At 44.3% G+C, this 25316-nt stretch overlaps 1 protein-coding gene and 1 pseudogene across 4 annotated transcripts in view; one reads left to right on the plus strand and one right to left on the minus strand.

The window, feature by feature from the left end:
- Positions 1-4407: 4407 nt before the first annotated feature.
- LOC110522924 (bone morphogenetic protein 1-like) overlaps positions 4408-25316 on the minus strand; it is a 49502-nt pseudogene continuing 28593 nt past the window's right edge. The window contains exons 12-15 of the transcript XR_016496446.1: positions 7272-7378; positions 7080-7174; positions 5160-5285; positions 4408-4870 (exon numbers count right to left, since the gene is read on the minus strand). The product of XR_016496446.1 is annotated as a bone morphogenetic protein 1-like (transcript). The remainder of the gene's footprint in view (positions 4871-5159; positions 5286-7079; positions 7175-7271; positions 7379-25316) is intronic.
- Positions 12214-23323, plus strand: LOC110523708 (zinc-binding protein A33). Of its 3 annotated transcripts, none has more exons than XM_090234717.1 (7): positions 12214-13030; positions 13536-13631; positions 13710-13943; positions 14422-14444; positions 14554-14669; positions 15352-15465; positions 22279-23323. In XM_090234717.1, the coding sequence occupies exons 1-6, from the start codon at positions 12398-12400 to the stop codon at positions 15462-15464; spliced, it is 1215 nt and encodes a 404-aa protein (XP_090090843.1). In that variant the 5' UTR covers positions 12214-12397; the 3' UTR covers position 15465; positions 22279-23323. The 3 variants fall into 3 exon arrangements, with proteins under 3 accessions (XP_090090843.1, XP_090090844.1, XP_021458323.2); XM_090234718.1 differs by having other exon boundaries at positions 15389-15465; XM_021602648.3 differs by lacking the exon at positions 15352-15465.

A 25316-nucleotide genomic window follows, 5' to 3' on the forward strand; every position in this document is an offset into this window, starting at 1 on the left:
CAATGGGACGGCTGCGAACTGCCAGGGGTTCCTCTTGTAGCTGGACTTGTACCTGGCAACTGTCCACCTGGCTCCTTCGGGCCATGAGAGGGTATCCGCCGTCGTCTCGTGCCTCACCACGACAACCCTGGAGTGGGCCAACGCCGTGTGGAGAGAGGGAGATGCGGCGTTGGACCAGTTTGAGGAATTCACCCGCCGCTTCCGAGCAGTCTTCGACCACCCGCCCGGAGGTAGAGTGGCGGGTGAACGCCTATTCCATCTGAGGCAGAGGACGAGGAGCGTCCAGGAGTTCGCCCTGGAGTTTCGGACCCTGGCTGCCGGTGCGGGATGGAACGACAGGGCCCTGATCAACCATTATCGCTGCAGTCTGTGCGAGGACGTCCGTCGGGAGTTGGCCTGCAGAGACACCACCCTCACATTCGACCAGCTGGTGGACCTGTCCATCCGGCTGGATAACCTGCTGGCTGCCCGCGGACGTTCAGATCGGGGTCTGTTGGTTCCATCCCCCCGCACCCCCTCTCCGATACCCATACAGCTGGGAGGGACGGTGCACAGGGAGACCGGAGGGGGTTCCAGCTCGTGCACCATCTGTGGCCGCAGAAGTGACATTGCTGGTCGGTGCCGGGTTGGTTCCTCTGGGTATCGAGGCAGCAGGCAGGGCGCTCTGGCGTCACCCCAGGTGAGCCGGCACCAATCTCACCCAGAGCCCTCTGTCGCACATATGTTTGTGTATGTCACTTTTTCTGAGTTTTCCCCACATTCCCAGCATAAGGCGCTCGTCGATTCAGGCGTGGCTGGGAATTTTATAGATAATTAGTTTGCCCATAGTTTAGGGCACCCCATTGTTCCTGTGGCTGTGCCTTTCCCCGTTCACGCCTTAGATAGTCGACCATTAGGGTCAGGGTTGATCAGGGAGGCCACCGCTCCTGATCATGGTGACGCAGGGGGGTCACAAGGAGAGAATTAGTCTCTTCCTTATTGACTCTCCTGCGTTTCCCGTGGTGCTAGGCCTACCCTGGTTAGTTTGTCATGACCCCAATGTTTCTTGGCCACAGAGGGCTCTCACAGGGTGGTCGCGAGAGTGCTCGGGAGGTGTTTAGGGGTTTCCGTTGGTGCGACTACTACGGTGGAGAGTCCAGACCAGGTTTCCACCGTGCGCATTCCCCCTGAATATGCCGATTTGGCTCTCGCCTTCTCCAAAAAGAAGGCGACTCAATTACCACCCCATCGACGAGGCGATTGCGCGATACATCTCCTGGTAGACGCTGCACTAACAAGGAGTCACGTGTATCCCCTCTCACAGACGGAGACGAGGCTATGGAAACATATGTCTCCGAATCCCTGCGTCAGGGCTACATTCGGTCATCCACTTCACCCGCCTCCTCAAGTTTATTTTTTGTGAAGAAGACGGAGGGAGGTCTGCGCCCGTGTATTGACTATCGGGGTCTGAACCAGATCACTGTGAGATATAGTTACCAGCTACCGCTCATAGCCACAGCGATTGAGTCAATGCGCGGGGCGCTCTTCTTCACCAAACTAGATCTCAGGAGCGCTTACAACCTGGTGCGTATCCGGGAGGGAGACGAGTGGAAGACGGCTTTCAGTACCACCTCAGGGCACCATGAGAACCTTGTCATGCTGTACGGGTTGATGAATGCGCCATCAGTCTTCCAGGCCTTTGTAGATGAGATTTTCAGGGACCTGCACAGGCAGGGTGTAGTGGTGTATATTGATAACATTCTGATATACTCCACTGCACGCGCCGAGCATGTGTCCCTGGTGTGCAGGGTGCTTGGTCGCCTGTTGGAGCATGACCTGTATGTCAAGGCTGAGAAGTGCCTGTTCTTCCAGCAGTCCATCTCCTTCCTAGGGTACCGCATTCCCACCTCAGGGGTGGAGATGGAGAGTGACCGCATTTCAGCCGCGTAATTGGCCGACTCCCACCATGGTAAAGGAGGTGCAGCCTGGGTTTTGGTCAGGTAGCGGCTCCCATTACCTCACTGCTGAAGGGGGGGCCCAGTGCGTTTGCAGTGGTCGGCTGAGGCGGACAGGGCTTGTGGTCACCTGAGGGTTCTGTTTACCTCGGCTCCTGTGCTGGCCCATCTGGATCCCTCTTTGGCGTTCATAGCGGAGGTGGACGCGTCCGAGGCTGGGATAGGAGCTGTGCTCTCTCAGCGCTCGGTACACCACCGAAGCTCCGCCCCTGTGCCTTCTTCTCAAAGAAGCTCAGCCCGGCGGAGCAAAACTATGATGTGGGGGACCGAGAGCTGTTGGCTGTCGTCAAGGCTCTGAAGGTGTGGAGACATTAGTCCTGTCAAGCCAAACACCCTTTCCTCATCTGGATTGACCACTGCAATCTGGAGTACATCCGGGCAGCGAGGAGATTGAACCCTCGCCAGGCAAGGTGGGCCATGTTTTTCACACGTTTTGTGTTTACCCTTTCCTACCGACCAGGCTCCCAGAATGTTAAGGCAGATGCATTGTCCTGGCTGTATGACACAGAGGAGCGGCCCATGGATCCCACTCCCATACTCCCCGCCTCCTGCCTGGTGGTGCCGGTTGAGTGGGAGCGGACATTGAGCAGGCGTTACGTACAGAGTGCGCTCCCGTCCAGTGTCCCGCTGGGCGTCTGTACATCCCATCTGCTGTTCGTGACCGGTTAATCTATTGGTTCCACACGTCACCCTCCTCTGGTCATCCTGGGATCGGTCGGACAGTGCGCTGTTTGAGCGGGAGGAACTGGTGGCCTACCTTGGCAAAGGACATGAGGGATTGTGTTTCCTCCTTCTTGGTCTGCGCCCAGTGTAAGGCTCCTAGGCACCTGCCCAGAGGGAAGCTACACCCCTTACCCGTTCCACAACGGCCTTGGTCGCACCTGTCGGGGGATTTTCTAACCGATCTCCCCCTCATAGGGTAACACCGCGATCCTGGCCGTTGTGGATTGGTTCTCGAAGTCCTGTCATCTCCTCCCTCTGCCTGGTCTCCCTACGGCCCTACAGACTGTGGAGGCCCTGTTTACTCACGTCTTCCGGCACTACGGGGTGCCTGAGGATATAGTGTCTGATCGAGGTCACCAATTCAGGTCTAGGGTCTGGAAGGCGTTCATGGAACGTCTGGGTGTCTTGATCAGCCTTACTTCAGGGTTTCACCCGAGAGTAATGGGCAGGTGGAGAGAGTAAACCAGGATGTGGGCATGTTTCTGCGGTCCTATTGCCAGGACCGGCCGGGGGAGTGGGCGGCATTCATGCCCTGGGCCGAGATGGCACAGAAACACAGTTTTTTCTCTCCTGCGTCTGACTTCTCTGCCGCCAGTACGAACCCCTTACAGGAAAAGCAGGTTCAGTCCGTTTTAAAACAGACACTAGGAGACAAATTCACCTTTCATCAGGACAATAACCTAAAACACAAGGCCAAATATACACCGGAGTTGCTTTTGCTTACCAAGACAACACTGAATGTTTGTGAGTGGCCTAGTTACAGTTTTGACTTACGGTTTGAATATCTATGGCAAGACTTGAAAATGGCTGTCTAGCAATGATCAGCTACCAACTTGACAAAGCTTGAAGAAATAAAAAATAATAATAATGTGCAAATACTGTACAATCTAGGTGTGCAAAGCTCTTGGACCTGGCCAGAAAGACTCACAGCTGTAATCAATGCCTAAGGAGATTCTGACATGTATTGACTCAGGGGGTTGAATACTTATGTAATCAAGATATATGTTTTTTTCTTCCACTTTTACATTACAGAGCATTTTGTGTAGATCATTGACAAACACATGACAGTTAAATCCATTTGAATCCCAATTTGATAACACAACAAAATGTTGAAAACGTTAAGCTGTGTGAATACTTTCTGAAGGCATTGTATGAGTATGTCAAAACAATATAGCTTATTTGTATGTACTTACAAAATTTATACAGACAAAAATGAGCAACTAATATTGAGCAACTGATTTCAGGTTTTCATCAGAAAGTAAAGGACCAGGTAGGAATAAATTGTGCTAGAGTTCCTCTTTAAAACACTTGAACCATAGAGTAGACAGAGTAATACTGAAAAGCCATTTCACTCTTTAATGAACTCCATCCTAAGCTGTTAAATACTTGAGGGCTGAGCACTGAGCAGTTAAGCAGCAGGCTATGTTGTGGTTTTTAATCAGACATTAACGAAGCTTACAGCTTAATTACTCTTAATACCAAGAGTGTGACTGTACTCACTTCAATTTACCAGATAACCCCAGAGGATAGAAAGCAGTGAAAAGTTGGACTGGAGTCAATTTTACATGTATTAGACAATTTTTGCTTGGTCTTGACTGCCATCAAGTGGCCATACGTGGCAATAGCACAGTGTCTCTAGTTAAATACTCTGATGAACAACATGAGGGATATAACACTGTTCCATAATGAATTAAGCTTCTATAGAATTGTATTTGTGTGTAACAAAACAGCATATTTACAAAGTATGTGGGTAAAATAGGAATAAACAGTTAGCCTAGAGTACATTATTGAGAGGAGCAGTATGATGAGGATAAACAATCCGTGGCAAACATACTGTATCCACCAGACAACTTCAATGTCTCTTAAGTAACACATAAAACCTCGCTCTAGTTATATTGTCATTAACCATGATATAGTACACACCATTCCTACAGGATTTAACTGACATCTGTAACATATTGGGAAGTGCAGAACCGCCAAACGTCTTTAAAGGTAACCTTCCACTAGCACCAGACAGTCTTCTTAAAAGGGTTCAGTCCAGGTGTTGTCAGACGTGCTTTAGGTCAGGTTGATGATTAGGATGCATCCTCGTCAATTTTTAGGTGCCAGGTAGTACTTGATGTGGCCGATGTCTGCAATCCTGTACTCCATCACTGGAGGGAAAAAGCAAACAGGTTGAGATGGTCCTACACACGTTACCCTTGAACAGAAACTCCACAGACCTGAGTTTTCAGGGCCAACAGTGATCATGGAAGTTATGAACAGCTAACTTGTTACCATACTATTACCAATTCAATCCGTTCTGTACCGCTACTTGCTAATAGGCAGCGTGAGTAAAGGACGGCCTTGGTTGGCTTTGAGAGTTGCAATTAAAAATGAATAAGTAAGTGGTGTGACTCTCTGTGAAGTCTTCCCTCTGTACTCTCTGGGCATGTAGTGTACCTAGAGGGACGCCAGCTGACATGCAGAGGGTGACCGTGTTGGAGAGAGAGGAGTAGCTCTGGAGAAGAAGTTCAGGTAGTTGAGGGTAAAGATCAGCCGTACTGGTTATTTGATCTAAATGTTCACCTGTAGGAGACAGAATCAAAAATGGGTCACTTTGGAATTATGGCTCTCGCTTTCTTCAGCTTGACCCATTTACAGTGCCTTGCGAAAGTATTCGGCCCCCTTGAACTTTGCGACCTTTTGCCACATTTCAGGCTTCAAACATAAAGATATATAACTGTATTTTTTTGTGAAGAATCAACAACAAGTGGGACACAATCATGAAGTGGAACGACATTTATTGGATATTTCAAACTTTTTTAACAAATCAAAAACTGAAAAATTGGGCGTGCAAAATTATTCAGCCCCTATACTTTCAGTGCAGCAAACTCTCTCCAGAAGTTCAGTGAGGATCTCTGAATTATCCAATGTTGACCTAAATGACTAATGATGATAAATACAATCCACCTGTGTGTAATCAAGTCTCCGTATAAATGCACCTGCACTGTGATAGTCTCAGAGGTCCGTTAAAAGCGCAGAGAGCATCATGAAGAACAAGGAACACACCAGGCAGGTCCGAGATACTGTTGTGAAGAAGTTTAAAGCCGGATTTCGATACAAAAAGATTTCCCAAGCTTTAAACATCCCAAGGAGCACTGTGCAAGCGATAATATTGAAATGGAAGGAGTATCAGACCACTGCAAATCTACCAAGACCTGGCCGTCCCTCTAAACTTTCAGCTCATACAAGGAGAAGACTGATCAGAGATGCAGCCAAGAGGCCCATGATCACTCTGGATGAACTGCAGAGATCTACAGCTGAGGTGGGAGACTCTGTCCATAGGACAACAATCCTATATTACAATCGTATTTTGCACAAATCTGGCCTTTATGGAAGAGTGGCAAGAAGAAAGCCATTTCTTAAAGATATCCATAAAAAGTGTCGTTTAAAGTTTGCCACAAGCCACCTGGGAGACACACCAAACATGTGGAAGAAGGTGCTCTGGTCAGATGAAACCAAAATTGAACTTTTTGGCAACAATGCAAAACGTTATGTTTGGCGTAAAAGCAACACAGCTGAACACACCATCCCCACTGTCAAACATGGTGGTGGCAGCATCATGGTTTGGGCCTGCTTTTCTTCAGCAGGGACAGGGAAGATGGTTAAAATTGATGGGAAGATGGATGGAGCCAAATACAGGACCATTCTGGAAGAAAACCTGATGGAGTCTGCAAAAGACCTGAGACTGGGACGGAGATTTGTCTTCCAACAAGACAATGATCCAAAACATAAAGCAAAATCTACAATGGAATGGTTCAAAAATAAACATATCCAGGTGTTAGAATGGCCAAGTCAAAGTCCAGACCTGAATCCAATCGAGAATCTGTGGAAAGAACTGAAAACTGCTGTTCACAAATGCTCTCCATCCAACCTCACTGAGCTCGAGCTGTTTTGCAAGGAGGAATGGGAAAAAATGTCAGTCTCTCGATGTGCAAAACTGATAGAGACATACCCAAGCGACTTACAGCTGTAATCGCAGCAAAAGGTGGCGCTACAAAGTATTAACTTAAGGGGGCTGAATAATTTTGCACGCCCAATTTTTCAGTTTTTGATTTGTTAAAAAAGTTTGAAATATCCAATAAATGTCGTTCCACTTCATGATTGTGTCCCACTTGTTGTTGATTCTTCACAAAAAAAGACAGTTTTATATCTTTATGTTTGAAGCCTGAAATGTGGCAAAAGGTTGCAAAGTTCAAGGTGGCCGAATACTTTCGCAAGGCACTGTATATATTTTTTTGTCCAGTGTAAATGGAGTGTCTTGGATTTACATACAGAATAATATGAAATGCTCTGAGACCTACTTACTGGCCTACTTACTTTCAGTCTCAAACATCAGAAGAGTCTCTGCAGTGTCATTTGCACGTAGGGTGATGATGTCATCATTCCCTGCACACCTCAAAATCTTGGACATGCTGCCAGTAAGCCAGCAAGTGTACATTTTAGGTAAACTCAACAGAGTTGTCAATGAATACCAACTCATGAAAATGAATGCACACTTTGTTCACGCACCTGGTTAGGTTGACTCCCATAGCGAGTGTGCGATCACAGCGATACCAGTCGAATCCATCGCTTCGCAAGTTGAGGTGCACGAGGGAAACATGTGATGTGTCCATACTCTGGAGGGAGATAACCGAGGAGCTCACATCCCAGCAAGCTTCAGTGATAAGGTCTTTCAGAGCGTTCAAAACTTTCTTTAGTATTAAAGCTGGGGTCAATCGTGCCTCAAACATTTAGCTTTTGTTTGTGTTTTCTTTGCTGATTTGGAAAGCAGTATTTAGGATCAGCTGATGGTAGCTGCTGCTACAGGTCGAAATATGCGTAAGGAGCCCTCCTAATGTTATTCCCACAATTAAATGTAGGCCGCGTTCCAGACCGTCTACAAAGCAGTCGTGTTGCACAAGTAAAACCACACGAATATTCTGCCATGATGTGAGGTACTTGGTGTAAGAATTGTTTTTAATTGTATTTATTTATCCTTTATTTAATCATAGAAGTCACAATGAGATTTAAATATATTTTTCAAGTGAGCCCTAGCCAAGAAAGCAGCATACATTAAGTTACACGTGAGACAACACAACATAAAACATAACAATGAATGCAAGTTAAAACAGTGCATAAGATCATTTAAAAGGTTTAAAAACATATGCAATCTGTGGTCAACAGCCATCCAATCTGGGATTTCAAATCATCAAGCAGAATAAAATGATCTAGTTTTATGTCCTTTTGCGAAGTGTTCCAAGATGATGGGGCAGCAAAGCTAAAGGCTTTTACCAGACTAAGGTCTTGTGTTGGGAACATGATATAAAATACAGTTCTGTGATCTTAGATGGTAATGTCAATTACTCTGTAGGGTGAGCAAAGTGCTTCAATTTATTGGCAGCTGCCATTAGATGGCTTTATAGACAACCATGTACCAGCGAGTCTGTGGACTTGCAGTTAAGGATGGCCATCCTGCCAACTGATAGAAGGTACAGTGATGTGTGAGAGGTCTTGTGTTGATTACAATTCATACTTGTATGGTACTGGATCATTTTGTTTTCAGCAATAAATCAGGTATTTTGTTTAAAACTAACATTTTGTTTGACGGGTTGTTCCTGAAATTATGAATTGAATCAAACATAAACAAGTTCTGGATTTAAATTAATTCTGGATGTATTTATTTTCTTATTCTCTCCACCCCAGTTCAGTATTTCCATGTGTAGTAAATGTCCATCTCCTTCCATTCCTGGGTCCTGTGTGTGCACTACAAGATAACAGGCCCTTTGACCACTAGATGTCGGTATTCTGCTTCTGATTCAGTGGTAGGCTACGCGGAACAAAAGGGATGGAGGGTGTGTTGTAAATTCACTCTGGAAAGCCAGAGTGTGCTCAGAGTGCACTCTGGGTGTTAATAAAGTCAGAGTCTGTTCCTAAATTCAGAGAGTTTAGCTCTCGGAGCGTTCAGAGCGCAAACTGGATGTTCTGGCCAAGGAGTAGGGTTGATCCGAGCCTTCGGACCTCACAACGTCAGTCAAGCACCCAAGCTAACTGGCTAAAGTTGGCTAGCTTGCTAGCTACATTCAGACACAAATAAGAGAACACCTCACTCTGACCATTTTACTCGCCCTAGCAGAGCTGATTAGGCTGTTTTCATAGTATCTCGAGTGTTCTTGACTAACTGTGCTGCTGGCAAAAATTTCATTTATTTTCTAAATTGGCGAAGTTTACTGACACTGGTTATACTCAACGGGTGTTGCGTGTTCGTAAATTCATCAGTTATTCTGCACTCTGGCACACAGACGAGTGCTCTGAAATCGGAGTAGATAGCCAAAGGGAATTTACCAACGCACCCTAAGTTATCCTTTGTGACAAGGCTGAGACAAGGCTGGCACACTTCAGTTGACGCAGTATCTACGCTGCAATAGTCTATGTGCCGGGGGGCTAGGGTCAGTCTGTTTTATCTGGTGTAGGTCTCCTGTCTTATCTGATGTCTTGTGTGAATTTAAGTATGCTCCCTCTAATTTTCTCTCTCTCTGCTGGTCATCTATGAACATTTGAATATCTTGAAGAACAATCTGACCTTAAATGTCCATGTACGCTTAAAAATCTCCACAGGCATAGCCAGAAGAGGACTGGCCACCCTTCCGAGCCTGGTTCCTCTCTAGGTTTCTTCTTAGGTTCCTGCCTTTCTAGGGAGTTTTTCCTAGCCACCGTGCTTCTACATCTGTATTGCTTGCTGTTTGTTTTTTTTTGGCTGGGTTCCTGTATAGCACTTTCCCAATATGAACCCATAATTGGTAGATAATCAATTATCACCATTCTGCAGTCCCTACTTTCATCTCAGGCTAAAATAACAATTTATTTTCAAGGACACATCCCACAACCCCCTCTCCAGAATGGCATTGCTGCGCTTGCAGCACTATGTGGACAGAGTGATGTTTGAGGGCCAGTGTGCAAACTATGGGTTGATGAACGTCTGTACCCGCAAGGTGATGGCGGCCACCACAGGGGATCACTGGAACATCTGACCCAGTGTGAGATTAGGAGGCTGCTGGCCAGGGAGATAGAGAGGCCATCCAGACCCTGGGGGTAAGCCTGGGGGGCTGCGCTGTGCTCTGGTGAGGGACAACATGGTCACCCCAGGGGAGAGGTCCATGGAGCTACGCACCAAACAGAGGCCCAGCCGGGTGTGGCCGTGTGCCGGACACACTATCTCCTTCTGGTTCTCCTCGGCAACAGAGGCATCAGCAGTGGAGTCCTCAACCATAAAGCCTATCAGATGGCTGCATGCCTCTGCAATGTAGGACAATAACTTGCATGAATGCACTGCTTACCTGAACTCTTGCGTTTCTCCAGTGTCATCGACAGTAAAGGATCTATAACAGAGTAAAACTGAGTTGAAACTGTCCAAAACTGTTTACACTGTCTCCTAAGGTTACTAACATATATGTTCTTCTTTAACTGCAGTGACCTGGTATGCAAGACCAGTACACACTATAGTCTATCATTTTCATCACGTCAGCCACAGAGAGTGAACTAGTATGCAGTGAGTGACCTAGTATGTAAGTACACAGTAGTCTGTATGGTCAGGTCCCGCATTGTTATTACGTTATTATGTCAGCCACAGAGAGACCAGTATAAACACGCAATGTAACACTAACTGACAGTTTAAGGGTTAAGAGTCAGACACTCAGTTTAACCTCTACAGGATGTAGAGTGTCCCCCCCGCGGGACGTCCCCCCCAGTTGTCATAGGCTAATGTGATTAGCATGAGGTTGTAAGTAACAAGAGCATTTCCCAGACATAAACAGATCTGATATGGGCAGAAAGCTTACATTCTTGTTAATCTAACTGCACTGTCTAATTTACAGTTGCTTTTACAGTGAAATAATGCCATGCTATTGTTTGAGAAGAGTGCACCGTTATGAACTTGAAAATGAATTAATAAAACATGTAGGCACATTTGGGCAGTCTTGATACATTTTAAACAGATATACAATGGCTCATTGGATCAGTCTAAAACTTTGCACATACACTGCTGGCCAAAGTCTAAATTGCACCTAGATTCCTAAGTCATGTATTGGCCTTTTTCTTGCATTTTAAAGATGAAAAAATTACAAAAAACTTGTGTTTTGTTCTTTGTATTATCTTTTACCAGATCTAATGTGTTATATTCCCCTATATTAATTTCACATTTCCACAAACTTCAAAGTGTTTCCTTTCAAGTGGTGTCAACAATATGCATATCTTTGCTTCAGGTCCTGAGCCACAGGCAGTTAGAGTTGGGCGTCATTTTAGACGAAAATTGAAAAAAGGGTTTGATGCCTAATTAACAAGTAGTAGGCTAATTATTATTGATGTTTGGAACACCAATAGCAGAGTAAATATGTACCCTGTCAAGTGTCTTAGAGAAATGGTTGCATGTTGTGTTCATAACCTGAGTCTAAGGTAGATACACCTTCAGAACAGAATGTATTAGAGCCATGAACAATTTTGGAAGCATGACTCATGCATGCTGTGTTTAAGGTAGTAGAAATAAAAAAGAGTGTATGCTCAAAGTATGAAATCAACCCATAGTGTTTGACAAGGTGTTTGTCTACAGTGGAGTGAACGTAAAGGCCCATTCCAGTCAAAAGTATGTTTTTCCTGTGTTTTATATCATATTGTACAACAGCTGATGAAACTAACACTGAAAATGTGTGATTTTTTTTTATCAGTGTTATTCCTGATTGTATTTTCAACAAACAACTATCTACACAGGACCTTCTAATCTGCAGGTTTGCAAGGGCAGGAGTTTCCGGCTTTCCATCGTGACATCACCAAATGTCCAAATGTAAATTGATTAAGAGTTTCAGATCTCTGTCTATAACAGCTAGTTTTCTGTTTCCCCTCCCCACCCAGACCACTCCCAACAAACAGTCCTAGCTAAATTCTCGCTTGAGAAATAAGTTACTTACAGTATAAACGGCTGCATTGGGCCTTTAATAGAAAGTAGCTGGCGCAGGCTGAAACTGTACTGGTACTATAAATGAACATAATTGCTTGAACTAGACTAATAATGTCATACACTTCTATTGGAAACGTACATTACGGAAACCTGTTTGCTAGAGGGCAATCCAGACTTAAAACTTCTTAATATTTCTCCTGGAACAGTGATGGCTGTTTTCTCTACAATCTCATTGTGCAGGAGTTGGCTGTAGCTGCATTCTCCAGGAAGTTACCCAGCCCTGTTATCTTGCCATTGTCCGAGCCCTGTCAATAACCATTTGCAGTAATTGGTGTATTGATAGTTTCTTTTTCAACCATTTTGTTTTTCCAGCCAGCTAAAGAGAAAATAGGGCACATCTGTTTTGACTCACAATTTGCACAATGTAGGCCTAAACACACACACAACTCCAGACACACACCCACACCACCCTAACTTCTGACGTCAGAGGGGGAGTTTAGAAGGGGGCACAAAAATCACCCCTGCCTTTTTGGGATGGAACAAGAGACAGAGGCCGCCTCCTCACCAGCCCCTTCCTTTCCCACAGTAAACAGGAAGACTGAGCCAAGTCAGACCGGAGACCAGAGAGAGGAGCCAAACACTCAGGAGAAGGAGGATGTCTAAATAGCTGCAAATCCAGCATAAACAAAAGAGAAGTCTGTCAAAAGGAATGAACATAAGGAGTAAGAATCACAGAGAGGTGGAGAAACTCCAGTTAACGTCTCAATACACCGTTGAGGTGGAGAAATCCGCTAAGAAAAGTTTTAAATATAGAGAGGGGGAGCTTTCAAAGCAAACAACAAAGGAACAGCCTAGGCAGTCTACTATGGCTGGGCAAGTATCCAAGAGCTCAGCACAGCGACTCAGCCGAGACCTGACCTGTTCTATCTGCCTGGACCTCTTCAAGCAGCCTGTCTTTCTGCCCTGCGATCATACCTTCTGCCAGGCATGCATCGCTGGCTACTGGGGGGGCCCCAGAGGCCAGGTCCAGGGGGGGTCTGGATCCTGTCCACAGTGCAGGAAGGTATTCCCTGGCCAGAGCTACCGGCCCAACCGCATCGTGGCCAACATAGTGGAGAGCTACTGCCAGGGCCTGGAGGAGAGCGGGGGGCTGCCGGGGGACATGGGGGTACCAGAGAGGAGCTCTGGCCCTGCTCCTGCCCCACGCTGTGGCCGGCACCGAGAGGAGCTGAAGCTCTACTGTGAGGAGGACCAGGAGCTGGTGTGTCTGGTGTGTGGACTCTCTCAGGAGCACAGGAACCACACCATGGTGTGTGTCCAGGAGGCACAGCAGAGATACAGGGTAAATCCAAATTCAAATTGATTTCTGTTGCCTTTTTACACTGCTAAATTTCACAAAGAATGCTTGTAAAAGGCTTAGTACAGGGCAAAATATGTACAATAAGCCAAAGGGTCACAGATGCAGGGGAAATTGAGGACAGGAAAAATCCATTTTTGGGCCATGGATATAGTAGCAGTATAATGCATGGGAGGAATTTAAGCAAAACCTTTTTTGGGATCAAATATAGCATAGAAAAACTTGAAGTGACTTGGCATCAACAACTAAAATGTCAATGATTTGTCATACCACTTCAGGTGCCCCTTTATTTTTGTAAACCGCTCATTATCCTCCGCTGTTCGTCTGTTTTTCAAGTTGCATCCGGCTCTTTTCCCATAACATTGTTTGTGCCAGCCTCACTCCCAGGGCAGATTACTGTATTTACCGTGGATGAGCTCTGGTGAACTGTAGAGAACACAAGGCTGATGACTACTTACAGTAATGCTGCTGCTTTGTTCTGGCTATGCAGGCTTCTCTCAACAGCTCCATGGACTCTCTGAAAGGGGAACTGAACATGGCCCTGCAGTGTGAGAGAGAGACTGAGGAGGAGGTCAAGAAGCTCAAGGTAAGAACTATAGTATCTCATACCTACACCTGATAACAATCTATATATTGCGCTTAAACCTTGATCTTCTCAAACTAGGAGCACACGGCGGACCTGAAGCAGCGTATCGAGGCCCAGTTCAGCGACCTGCACCAGTTCCTTTACCAGGAAGAGAAGCTGCTGCAGGTGAAGCTGAAGACAGTGGAGCGCATGGAGCTGATCAGACTGGACGAACATAAGGCCTTGCTCTGTGTGGAGGTCTGCCGTCTGCAGAGGGCCCTGAACGAGATCGAGGACAATCTGAGGGTGCAGGACCCCTTTACACTGCTGCGGGTGAGACAGGATAGGGCTACTGTTTACCTACTGGAGTTATTCTTGAACGACTACACTGAACAATGTTTAGGTTAGATTTAGATTATTTTCATGTGCTGTTTGAACAAAAATATGGATGTGAGGACAAATGTGAGGACAAGCTTGCACACTTCTAGACATTTATATCTGCTATAATAATGTAGTAAGTATCTATTCTAGACATTCTACAGAAGGACCCCAGAGTGAGGGAGGAACACTTTAGGGTGGAACACAGGCAGAATGTGGGCCCATGACCTCACTCCTGGTCGATGGTGAGGATAAGGAGATTATAGGGACAGGCTCAGACCCAGGGACTTTCCCCCAACTACGGGAGATCCCAGAGGGTGGGACAGCATTAGCTCAGACTCTGATGTCATATGGAACACTGCTTTTCCACTTGTTAACCACTGCCAAAGCTGATTATCACTCTCTCCCCTCTGTTTTTCCTGTCTCGTCCCAGAATATCAAGACCCTGCTCCAGAGGTGAGAGCATGGCGTGACGTGGGCCGTTTTAGCTTTCACCATGTTATTCCATAATGGGGTTTTCCTGTTTCTGATATGTATCGTCTAAAGCTTGTGTTGTCTTTGGCAGGCCTTCTCCAAAGTTTGAGAAGCCTACCCTCACGGCTCCCAGTCTGTGTGAGGGGCGGTTCGCAGGGCCCCTGCAGTACCGAGTGTGGAAATCACTGAAAGGAAGCATCTACCCAGGTACTGTAATTTAAATAACTCATCTTGAATAGAATGAATGTCAATTACAGCACGCAGGAGTTGCAATTCAGGAGCTTTCGCCTACTATTCTTGCTCTGCAATGTAGGTGATTTGCAGTGTTGTAGTACGGTCTCCAGACGTGGTCTTGGTCTTGTCTCTGTGTCAGATACATTTGTACTAGGTCTTGACTCGGTCTCGGACAGCGAGGACTCACAATTTCTTCTTGAGACCAGTGGAGTAAAAAAATCTAAATTATCCGCTTCCATTCAGTCAGCGCATAAAACCGTTTTTCCATACCAAATATATACAGTCCTTTTTTTGAAACAATATCTTAACAGCCCTTATATCTATTATAGACATGTTTGCGCAGTGGCGAACCTATAGGCCTTCAGTGTGTGACAGGTTCATGATTCTGAAAGGACAGCAACCATAATACCAGCGCACTCATGTAGGAGAGAACACTTTTGGTTAAACACAAAGGGCCAGTGGTGTAGTGGAGAATATGTGCCATTTTTTTTTTCACTTGGCATTGCTTATACTCACTTTTTAAACCCTACTGATGCATATCAAAGTAGTGTAGTGGAGGTATACGACTTATCAATTATGTAGTATAATAGAGAAATCATGCACAAAGTAGCCTACACAATCGCAAGGCACATTAAATATATTCACATGCTTGCAGCACACACAGCCCAGTTTCAGAGGAATATCATCTGCAGGCAGCAAGAGTGTCGCAGCTTTCATCTGGTTTTGGAATGGAGCAGCTCACAGAAGAATGACATCGGTACCCTGTAGGGTAGGAGAGACATTTCAACTCATGATATCTACCAGTAAATGCTTAACTAAAGTATCAATGGGTATGCAAATCAGGTATTGAAAATGTTTAGTCCGAAGTGTTGGTTAGTAGGCTATTTGTGATGCGCAATTGCACTATTTGCATCAGGGGTGTAGACATGGCTAAGCCTGGGTGGACAGAGGCCACCCACTGGTGAGGCTGACCCTGACAGATTGATGTGGTCAGAGCCGGGTGGCCCTATAGGCTCACAACGCAAGTTGCGTAGGGCCCTGCAAATTACGCAAGGGCCCCGCCTCCCCCTCGTGTCTAAGCAGGTGTCAATGTTTACAACTTGTATGAGAGGATGAAGCGGAACTATTCTTCTGGTCACGAAATCAGGTAAACTTGTGTTCTCTCCTCTCCAAGTTTGATGCCAGCAAATAACAGTAACGTTAAGTTGATGTGCTAGCTCGCAGTGTATCTCTCTCTAGTCTGTCTGTCTTGCTAACCTAGCTGTGCAGTGCATCCCTCTCTAGTCTGTCTGTCTTGCTAACCTAGCTGGGCAGTGCATCTCTCTCTAGTCTGTCTGTCTTGCTAACCTAGCTGGGCAGTGCATTTCTTGGTCTGTTTGTGTCTTGCTTGCTTGCCAGCCACTTCCAGGGCTGTGTTCTGTGACTTTGTGCCTGACAAAAGTGTGACTGAAATAAAACAATTTATTACGTTTGATAAAAGCAAACGGTGTTTATAAACTGCAGCTCAGAAAAGATAACTAACACAGACCCTAGGACTGGCATCTTCAGCAAGTACTAACACAGACCCAATACAGCTGGCTTCAACAAGTACTAACACAGACCCAGGTGAAGGATAGGCAGCCTCAGCCAGTACTAGTACAACCAGAGGTGTACAGCCAGCATCAGATACATTGGCAAACAAGGTGAACAAGCTCCTCCAATCTGCCTCAATGCAGTTGGATATCGCAGGGAATTTAATCTCAAATGCAAAGGCCTCCCTCACTACATACCGGGAAACTGGATTCTCTGAGGCCCAGAAAACATCCAAAAGCATTTGTGAAGAAATGAATGTGGAGGCTGTTCTGAAAGAGAAGAGACTGAGAAACAGCAAAAGGCATTTCAGCAATGAGGCTCGTGATGAACCAGTGACTGATGCAATGAAAAACCTTGAAGTCAACTGCTTCAACATTGTGGTCGACTCTGCTGTGACATCCATGGATGAAAGATTTGAAACACTCATCCAGGTGAAAACCAAATATGGAGTGCTGCTGAACTTCAGCACTGCCTCAGATGTCCAGTGAATCTTTAAAGGCTCACTGCATGGAAGTTGAAAACACTAACCTTCAGAAATGACTGTGACATCAGTGGAATGGATCTGGCACACGAGATTTAGAATTGACCTGATCTGCCAACAGATAAAATGACTGCCTTTGAGCTGCTTTCATTTCTCTGCGAGAAAACCCTGAAGGAATTCTATCCTAACCTTTGGACAGCCCTAAGAATTACAGTAATCTTACCAGTAACATCGGCAGAGAGGAGCTTTTCAAAATGAAAGCTCATCAAAAGCTACCTGAGGTCTTCCATGTCACAGGAACGTTTGAGTGGTCTGGCCATCATGAGCATAAATCATGATGTGGGGAAACACATGTCCTATGATGACATCATTGCTGATTTTGCCTCAAGAAAAGGCAGAAGAGGAATATTTTGATGGTAAGATTTTAATTCAAACATTCAAATGTTTACACACTTAGTAACATTTAAGATTGTATGGCAGAAGTGCATTTGTGTAAATGACTGCTTAACTATGTGACATGCTTTCTCAATTTCTTCCAGACAGTCCAGATAGACTGGTGCCCAGATAGACTGGTGCCCAGATAGACTGGTGCCCAGACAGACTGGTGCCCAGACAGACTGGTGCCCAGATAGACTGGTGCCCAGACAGACTGGTGCCCAGATAGACTGGTGCTCAGACAGACTGGTGCCCAGATAGACTGGTGTCCATGCTGATGCTGAAAATGCCCAGGCTGTAGAGGGAACCAAAGCTAATCACACAGCTGTATAGGTTTTATTTGACTATTTTGATACATATAGCTGCAGCCATAGCCTATAGGCTTATGTTTACATTGTATAGACAAAGCTAATTGTATAATATTGTGAGGACTGGACTCATTACCAGGCAGCAGAGCCAAAGCTCAATGTTAAATTTGATAATTTTTTACATTTTATATTTTCTATAATTTCTTATTTATGTTAATGTTAATATTCACTTATCTTAAGATTCTATAGAAAATATTATATTCAATAAACATTGTTTGTTTATACCTCATCCTGTTCTGTATAAGTCTACTTATTCTTAGGCTGACTGATGGAGCAAACATTTTTAAAGGAGGGAGGATTGTAGTGGGAACACTGGCGTGTTAGGTGTGACTGTGGCAATGGCAAATGGTTTACATGGGTCGTGGGTCAGGTAGCAGGGCCCCTTGGCAGAATGTTGCTTAGGGCCCCAGGGAGGTCAGGACCAGCTCTGGATGTAGTTTCATTTCTGTGGACTTTTGTCATTTCTCAAATTTTTCTGTGATTTTGAGTGTAAAAATCAGACAAATCTATTTGAAAACTCATAAAAAAACAAAGGAAAACAGGATTTTTCAAACAGGGTGCCTTTCCTTCTCTGGGCGGGCAATTTAGGAACTTTTTGGCAAAATTAGAGTATACCCACTTCTCAAGGCACAACTACACCACTGCACAGGGCCGATGGAAAGACAGCAGTCACACACAGAATGATATTAAAGGATAAGCCATCCATAAACTAGGACACAGTAAGCCAGTAGGTCCCAATCATAAAAATACAAAAACACAACCATTAAGCATTTCCCAATCGAAATGTACAACTATTACTTCCATCGCCTTTTTAACACACCAAGTAACCGGTGACTTCAAGTTTAAATTGGAACTGAGTGTTTTAACTACTTTGGAGATATGAAATCAATCATAATATCTGTCAAAAATATATATATAAAAAAATGGGTTATATTTGATCATAACAATCATATGACAATCATAATATCTGTCAAAAAATATATATATAAAAAATAGGTTATATTTGACTCAACATTCCATGATGTACATTAAGGCATTGTTGGCAGAATAGACGGATGCAGTTAAAACAATGATTAATATAACACCAATACATTTCTTGATAGTCCAAAAAATATTACTATCAGGTTGTAAATCACAGCTGGCCTGGTACATTGTTTGCTCCATTCTGGATGCACTGTTTCAGTTTCGATTACTCAATATTCTGGACAAAAACTGACAAATGTAACTAAGGCTGGGAATGTCAATACAATCAAACTAGCAAGGGCAATGATCACACGTCAGTCATAAGTGGGTGAGTGACTGACTTTTTCCCCTCATATCGTTTTTCATGGGCTATACAGTGCATTCAGAAAGGATTCAGGCTCCTTGACTTTTCCCACATTTGTTATGTTACAGCGTTATTCTAAAATTGATTAAATAAAAACGTCAATCTACACACAACACGCCATAATGACAAAGCACATTTTTTGTTGTTGACATTTTTGCTAATTTATTAAAAATAAAAAGAGAAATATCTTATTCACATAAGTATTCAGACCCTTTGCTATGAGACTCTAAAATGAGCTCAGGTGCATCCTGTTTCCATTGATCATCCTTGAGATGTTTCTGCAGTGTTGAAGGTCCCCAAGAGCACAGTGGCCTCCATCATTCTAAAATGGAAGAAGTTTGCAACCACCAAGACTCTTTCTAGAGCTGGCCGCCCAGCCAAATTGAGCAATTGGGGGAGAAGGGCTTTGGTCAGGGAGGTGAGCAAGAATCCGATGGTCACTCTAACAGAGCTCCAGAGTTCCTCTGTAGAGATGGGAGAACCATCTCTGCAGCACTCCACCAATCAGGCCTTTATGGTAGAGTGGCCAGACAGAAGCCACTCCTCAGTAAAAGGCACATGACAGCCCGCTTGGAGTTTGTCAAAAGGCACCTAAAGACTCTCAGACCATTAGAAACAAGATTCTCTGGTCTGATGAAACCAAGATTGAACTCTTTGTCCTGAAGGCCAAGAGTCACGTCTGGAGTAAACCATATTGATATTTCATTTTTTTTTATACATTTGCAAACATGCCTGAAACCTGTTTTGTGTGTAGATTGATGAAGGAAAAAATATATTTAATCCATTTTAGAATAAGGCTGTAACATAACAAAATGTGGAAAAAGTCAAGGGGTCTGAATACTTTCCGTATGCACCGTACACAGCTAGAGATGCAGGTGTCATTTTGTTAGCTAGCAAGAACTTGAGCGACTGTTATAAAATGAACATATCCCTTGCGTTCACAAATTAATTCTGACTATCTATTCTGATTCCAAAGCCCTCTCGTCTGTGTGCCAGAGTGCAAAACAACTGATGAATTTACAAACGCGCAACACCTACTGAATAGGCAAAACAAGTAATATTAAGTGAAGAATGCTCTAGATAACATGTAAACAGCCTAACCAGCTCTGCTACGGTGAGTAAAATGGTCAGAGTGAGATACATTTATGTCTGGAAGTAGTTAGCTAGGAAGCTAGCCAACAAGAATGAATTGGCAGGCATGCTGCAGAAGGACGAGGAGGCTAGAAATTCCCCATTGTTTATGAGTGCAATTTTGACAGCCAACTTGCTGAAAAAGTATGAGAGGGTTTACAGTATCTAGTGTACCTTCCTTACATTTTAGCTAATTTTGCTCTGGCTAGCAATAGTTGTTGATCTTGTTGTTGTTGTTGTTCATGCACATAACTGAGGGAGAGAGAGACTACATTTTCATGGTTGTTTGATCAACAGTTCCCAAATCCAGAAACCCATTCGGGTGTATTTTGTGGCTTTTGGCGAATGCGTTCTAACGATCTAAAGTCGGGCTGTTGCAACTGCCTGTAAACGCACAGTCCAGTTCAACGTGAATGATGGCGGCCGGTGTGGCAACTGGCTTGTTTGTATAAAGGTCAACCTTAGCTCTGATCGGCTATGTCGCACCGGTCTGTGTAGACTCTGTATGGACAAAACAGATGTTTTATATACTGCAGTGTCTATGCTTTTTTAAAATGTTAGTACCTTCATTTAACTTGGCAAGCCAGTTAAGAAGAAATTCTTATTTGCAATGGCGACCTACCCCAGCCAAACCCGGACGACGCTGGGCCAATTGTGTGCCGTCCCTATGGGACTCCCAATCACAGCCAGATGTGATGCAGCCTGGATTGTCTTAGACCACTGCGCCACTCGGGAACCCAAATTACCCAAACGCACGTATACTTTCCCGCTCTATATTTTCCCAAGCATTCTAAGAATTGATGAAAACATGAACATATCTAAGTGGTCGCTTGTCAGAATGTTTATTTTTAATTCTTCCTGGGGGTGTATATGAACAGATTTTAATAAGATTTCATGTTTCTAAAATGCTGTCTGTTCCACTTTAAGTACAACAATGTTTCACACACATAAATTATTTTCAAAGTGGTGGCTAACAACAGTTCCACTCACAAGATGATGGTCATTTAAAACTTAACTTCTTGTTAAAAGTTATTTTTGAAAAGGGAGGAGCTAACGAATGATCAACAACATCCTCTTTGATAACACCTGCTGCAACCGCTGCAAACTAGCCGACAGCAAAACCTAGTCAGCTAGACTGTGGGGAAACCACTGCTCGCTGTTGCGCAGTGACCTGTTGGACTTTAATGACTCCTGTGGCGGGCCGGGCGCAGTGCGCGCTAACCAAGGTTGCCGACACATTGGTGCGGCTGGGTTCCATGTTGGATGCGCGCTGTGTTAAGAAGCAGTGCGGCTGGTTGGGTTGTGTATTGGAGGACGCATGACTTTCAACCTTCGTCTCTCCCGAGCCCGTACGGGAGTTGTAGCGATGAGACAAGATAGTAGCTACTACAACAATTGGATACCACGAAATTGGGGAGAAAAAGGGGTAAAAATTCAAAAAAAAAAATGTGATTGGTTTATTCCACTGTCACTCCAAAATGTTGCCCTAATACAGTTAAATGGCAGATGCCTTTATCTAGCTTCTGATGTCCTAGCCAACGGCTGACTTAGCTATCTAGATGTATCTCCCCAGAGACGAGCAAAAACATCTAGAAGTCTCTTCAGTGTTAACTCTTTCCTTTACAAAAACTGAAGAGATTAAATCAGAACTGTCTTTGAAAATAATAATATCATTATTATTATTATAATAATTATTTTATGAATCCTTAAACCTTCTCTGAAGGCGTAGAAGGCCAATTGTTCCCCACTGTGTTTGGGTTAGTAATCATTGGTGGAGTGGCTCTATTTTCCCTCAGCATGCATTATTTACTATTCTGAATATCTAAAGAATCCATATGTTGTCCTGTAATATGAACACAGAAATACTGGACATTTTCAACTCTTATTGTTGTGGTGATATGACAAAATTACAATCATGGTCTTTAATTGGACTCACATTTTGCTAGTCTCGGTCTTGACTCCGTCTCGGACCCCTTCTCCCCCTCCCGGTCTCGGTCTTGATTCGGTCTCACCCTCCCCCCTCTGGCCTTGGTCTTGACTCGGACTCGCTTTGCTCCGATCTTGTGCTTGAATCGGTCTCGCTTTAGCTGGTCTCCAACACAACACTGGTGATTTTCACAGAATTCACTACTTTACTACACAGAATTTACCATTTAATTGTTGTTTACTTATTTCAGACAGAAGGTTAAACTGTTTCATTGAGAATGACACTGCTGTACCACTTTTATCTGTATTATGGAATGTTAAACTTGGTTTCCTTGCTCTCAGTTCCAGCTGCCATCACCTTAAACTCAAGCACGGCCAACCCGTGGCTCAGCCTGACCTCATCCCTCACCTGTGTCCGCTACCAGACCTTCAACCACTCTGTCCAGGACAACCCTCACCGCTTCAACGCTGCCCTGTCTCTACTGGGCAGTCAGGGCTTCACCCATGGCCGCCACTACTGGGAGATAGAGGTCTACAGCAGCACTGTGTGGACCGTGGGGGTAGCCAGAGAGTCTGTATCCAGGAAGGGGGTCATCAAAGCCCTGCCAGCCAATGGCTTCTGGACCCTGTCCTTATCCTATGGAATACAGTACATGGCCTGTACATCACCCCCTACTGTCCTGTCACTTGAGGAGCCTCTGGCTAGGATAGGGGTGTATCTGGATTATAAGAGGGGTCTGGTGTCTTTCTACAATGCAGAGAGCATGACTCATCTCTATACCTTCCGTGAAACCTTCACAGAGACGTTGTACCCCTACTTCAATCTGGGATTCCTGGATAAAGTGCATGAGAACGAGCCCCTCAAAGTTTTCCTTCCCAAAATCTGACAGCCGCATCTACACATCGCAAAGCCTGAGGCGAGCCTTATACTGGTGCTAAACCTCCCTCAGAGTATAACCGTCAGATAATATGCAACATAAAAAAACGGACACAAAATACTACCATATTGTTTTGAGATGTTAACGAGTAAGTAGGCCAACTGTTCAACTTCAGAAATGTCTCAATATCTTACTGAAGTCATCTTGATGGGGGTCAGTGAACTTCAGCATCAAGGTTTGTTTAATGTTTTTGTCATCATTATTATTAATCCACAATAACCTTTTGCAATATTACAGCGTTAATTTGTACGGGCCTGGTGTTAACTGAATGATGAATACAAAATTGCCTTATTGTTTACAATGTACGGCAGTTCAGTATTTTGAGACAAAGGTGCGCCAATTATTTGGATAAGTAATTTTCAATGCATGATTATACTTTTCATGTAAATGTTGGATATCGTCAGTACGCTGCAAGATATTGTTCAAAATAAACACTAACTTGTTTTGTGTCTCAGTGTTAAAATATAACCATTTTTTGATATGAACAGTCTTAGCAAAAAACAGCAACAAGCATGAACACACTTCTGTTTGTGAATATCAGAGCACAGGAAAGAAAACTCATTAAGATGTCATTTGAATAGTTTTCTGTGTGATTGTGTCCTTTTCTTACTGAGCTGAGTAATGGTCAAAGTTATTGGAGTAAAATTTAAGATCCTTTGAGATCCTCTGTACAATCTCCACAAGAGTACATTTCATACGCTTTTTCTTCCCTCCCATTCCCTTTGCCTTTACCTAATAAAAAAAAACAGTATTATTCAAAAGTTATTTTCGGAAGGTAACTGCACTCAACGTAATGGCATAGGCCTAAGCTATTATCAGTGGAGCGAGAGAGAGAGAGAGAGAGAGAGAGCAGTTCAAACAAGCACATGGAAATGTTGTATACCATTAGTAGCACTTTAAGGAAAGTATTGTCATTCCAACATGCAGATTGACACAAAAACATAAATCAGTAATTGTTTCATGGATTTAATGGATTAATAAAGATAGAGCGTGGGAGAGAGAGAGAGAGAGAGAGAGAGAGAGAAAGAGAAGAACACTGGGTTAAGAACTGAACAGTGAAACAAACATTAGGAACAGTTATGGGACAGAATGGGACTTATGAATATGTTGGTCCTTCTGTGAAGTACAGTGCCTTAAGAAAGTATTCGGCCCCCTTGAACTTTGCGACCTTTTGCCACATTTCAGACTTCAAACATAAAGATATAAAACTGTATTTTTTTGTGAAGAATCAACAACAAGTGGGACACAATCATGAAGTGGAACGACATTTATTGGATATTTCAAACCTTTTTAACAAATCAAAAACTGAAAAATGTATTCAGCCCCTTTACTTTCAGTGCAGCAAACTCTCTCCAAAAGTTCAGTGAGGATCTCTGAATGATCCAATGTTGACCTAAATGACTAATGATGATAAATACAATCCACCTGTGTGTAATCAAGTCTCCGTATAAATGCACCTGCACTGTGATAGTCTCAGAGGTCCGTTAAAAGCGCAGAGAGCATCATGAAGAACAAGGAACACACCAGGCAGGTCCGAGATACTGTTGTGAAGAAGTTTAAAGCCGGATTTGGATACAAAAAGATTTCCCAAGCTTTAAACATCCCAAGGAGCACTGTGCAAGCGATAATATTGAAATGGAAGGAGTATCAGACCACTGCAAATCTACCAAGACCTGGCCGTCCCGCTAAACTTTCAGCTCATACAAGGAGAAGACTGATCAGAGATGCAGCCAAGAGGCCCATGATCACTCTGGATGAACTGCAGAGATCTACAGCTGAGGTGGGAGACTCTGTCCATAGGACAACAATCAGTCATATATTGCACAAATCTGGCCTTTATGGAAGAGTGGCAAGAAGAAAGCCATTTCTTAAAGATATCCATAAAAAGTGTTGTTTTACCAAAAATAAAAAAATAAAACAAAACCGAGACGCTTGGAAGGCCAATACATTTCTTTCCTTTCTGGAAGGAAATGCTGTAGGAACGCTCAACCGGTGTCGCTCATTCAGCCGACAGAAACTTTCAACCGGTTTTCCCCATTAAGCAGCGGGTCGGAGTCAGAGGCCGAGTCTTCTCTGGTCTCTTCTCCTCCCGTTACGGGGTCTGAGACGCCGAAGCTTCCCACCATTAGCTCTGACAAATTGAAAACTCTAGTCATTGGCGACTCCATTACCCGCAGTATTAGACTTGAGAATCATCCAGCGATCATACACTGTTTACCGGGGGGCAGGGCTACCGACGTTAAGGCTAATCTGAAGATGGTGCTGGCTAAAGCTAAAACTGGCGAGTGTAGAGAGTATAGAGATATTGTTATCCACGTCGGCACCAACGATGTTAGGATGAAACAGTCAGAGATCACCAAGCGCAACATAGCTTCTGCGTGTAAATCAGCTAGAAAGATGTGTCGGCATCGAGTAATTGTCTCTGGCCCCCTCCCAGTTAGG

This window comes from Oncorhynchus mykiss, chromosome 5 (genome assembly GCF_057628025.1).
Source record: "Oncorhynchus mykiss isolate SJ-2025 chromosome 5, ASM5762802v1, whole genome shotgun sequence".
Classification (NCBI taxonomy): Eukaryota; Metazoa; Chordata; class Actinopteri; order Salmoniformes; family Salmonidae; genus Oncorhynchus; species Oncorhynchus mykiss.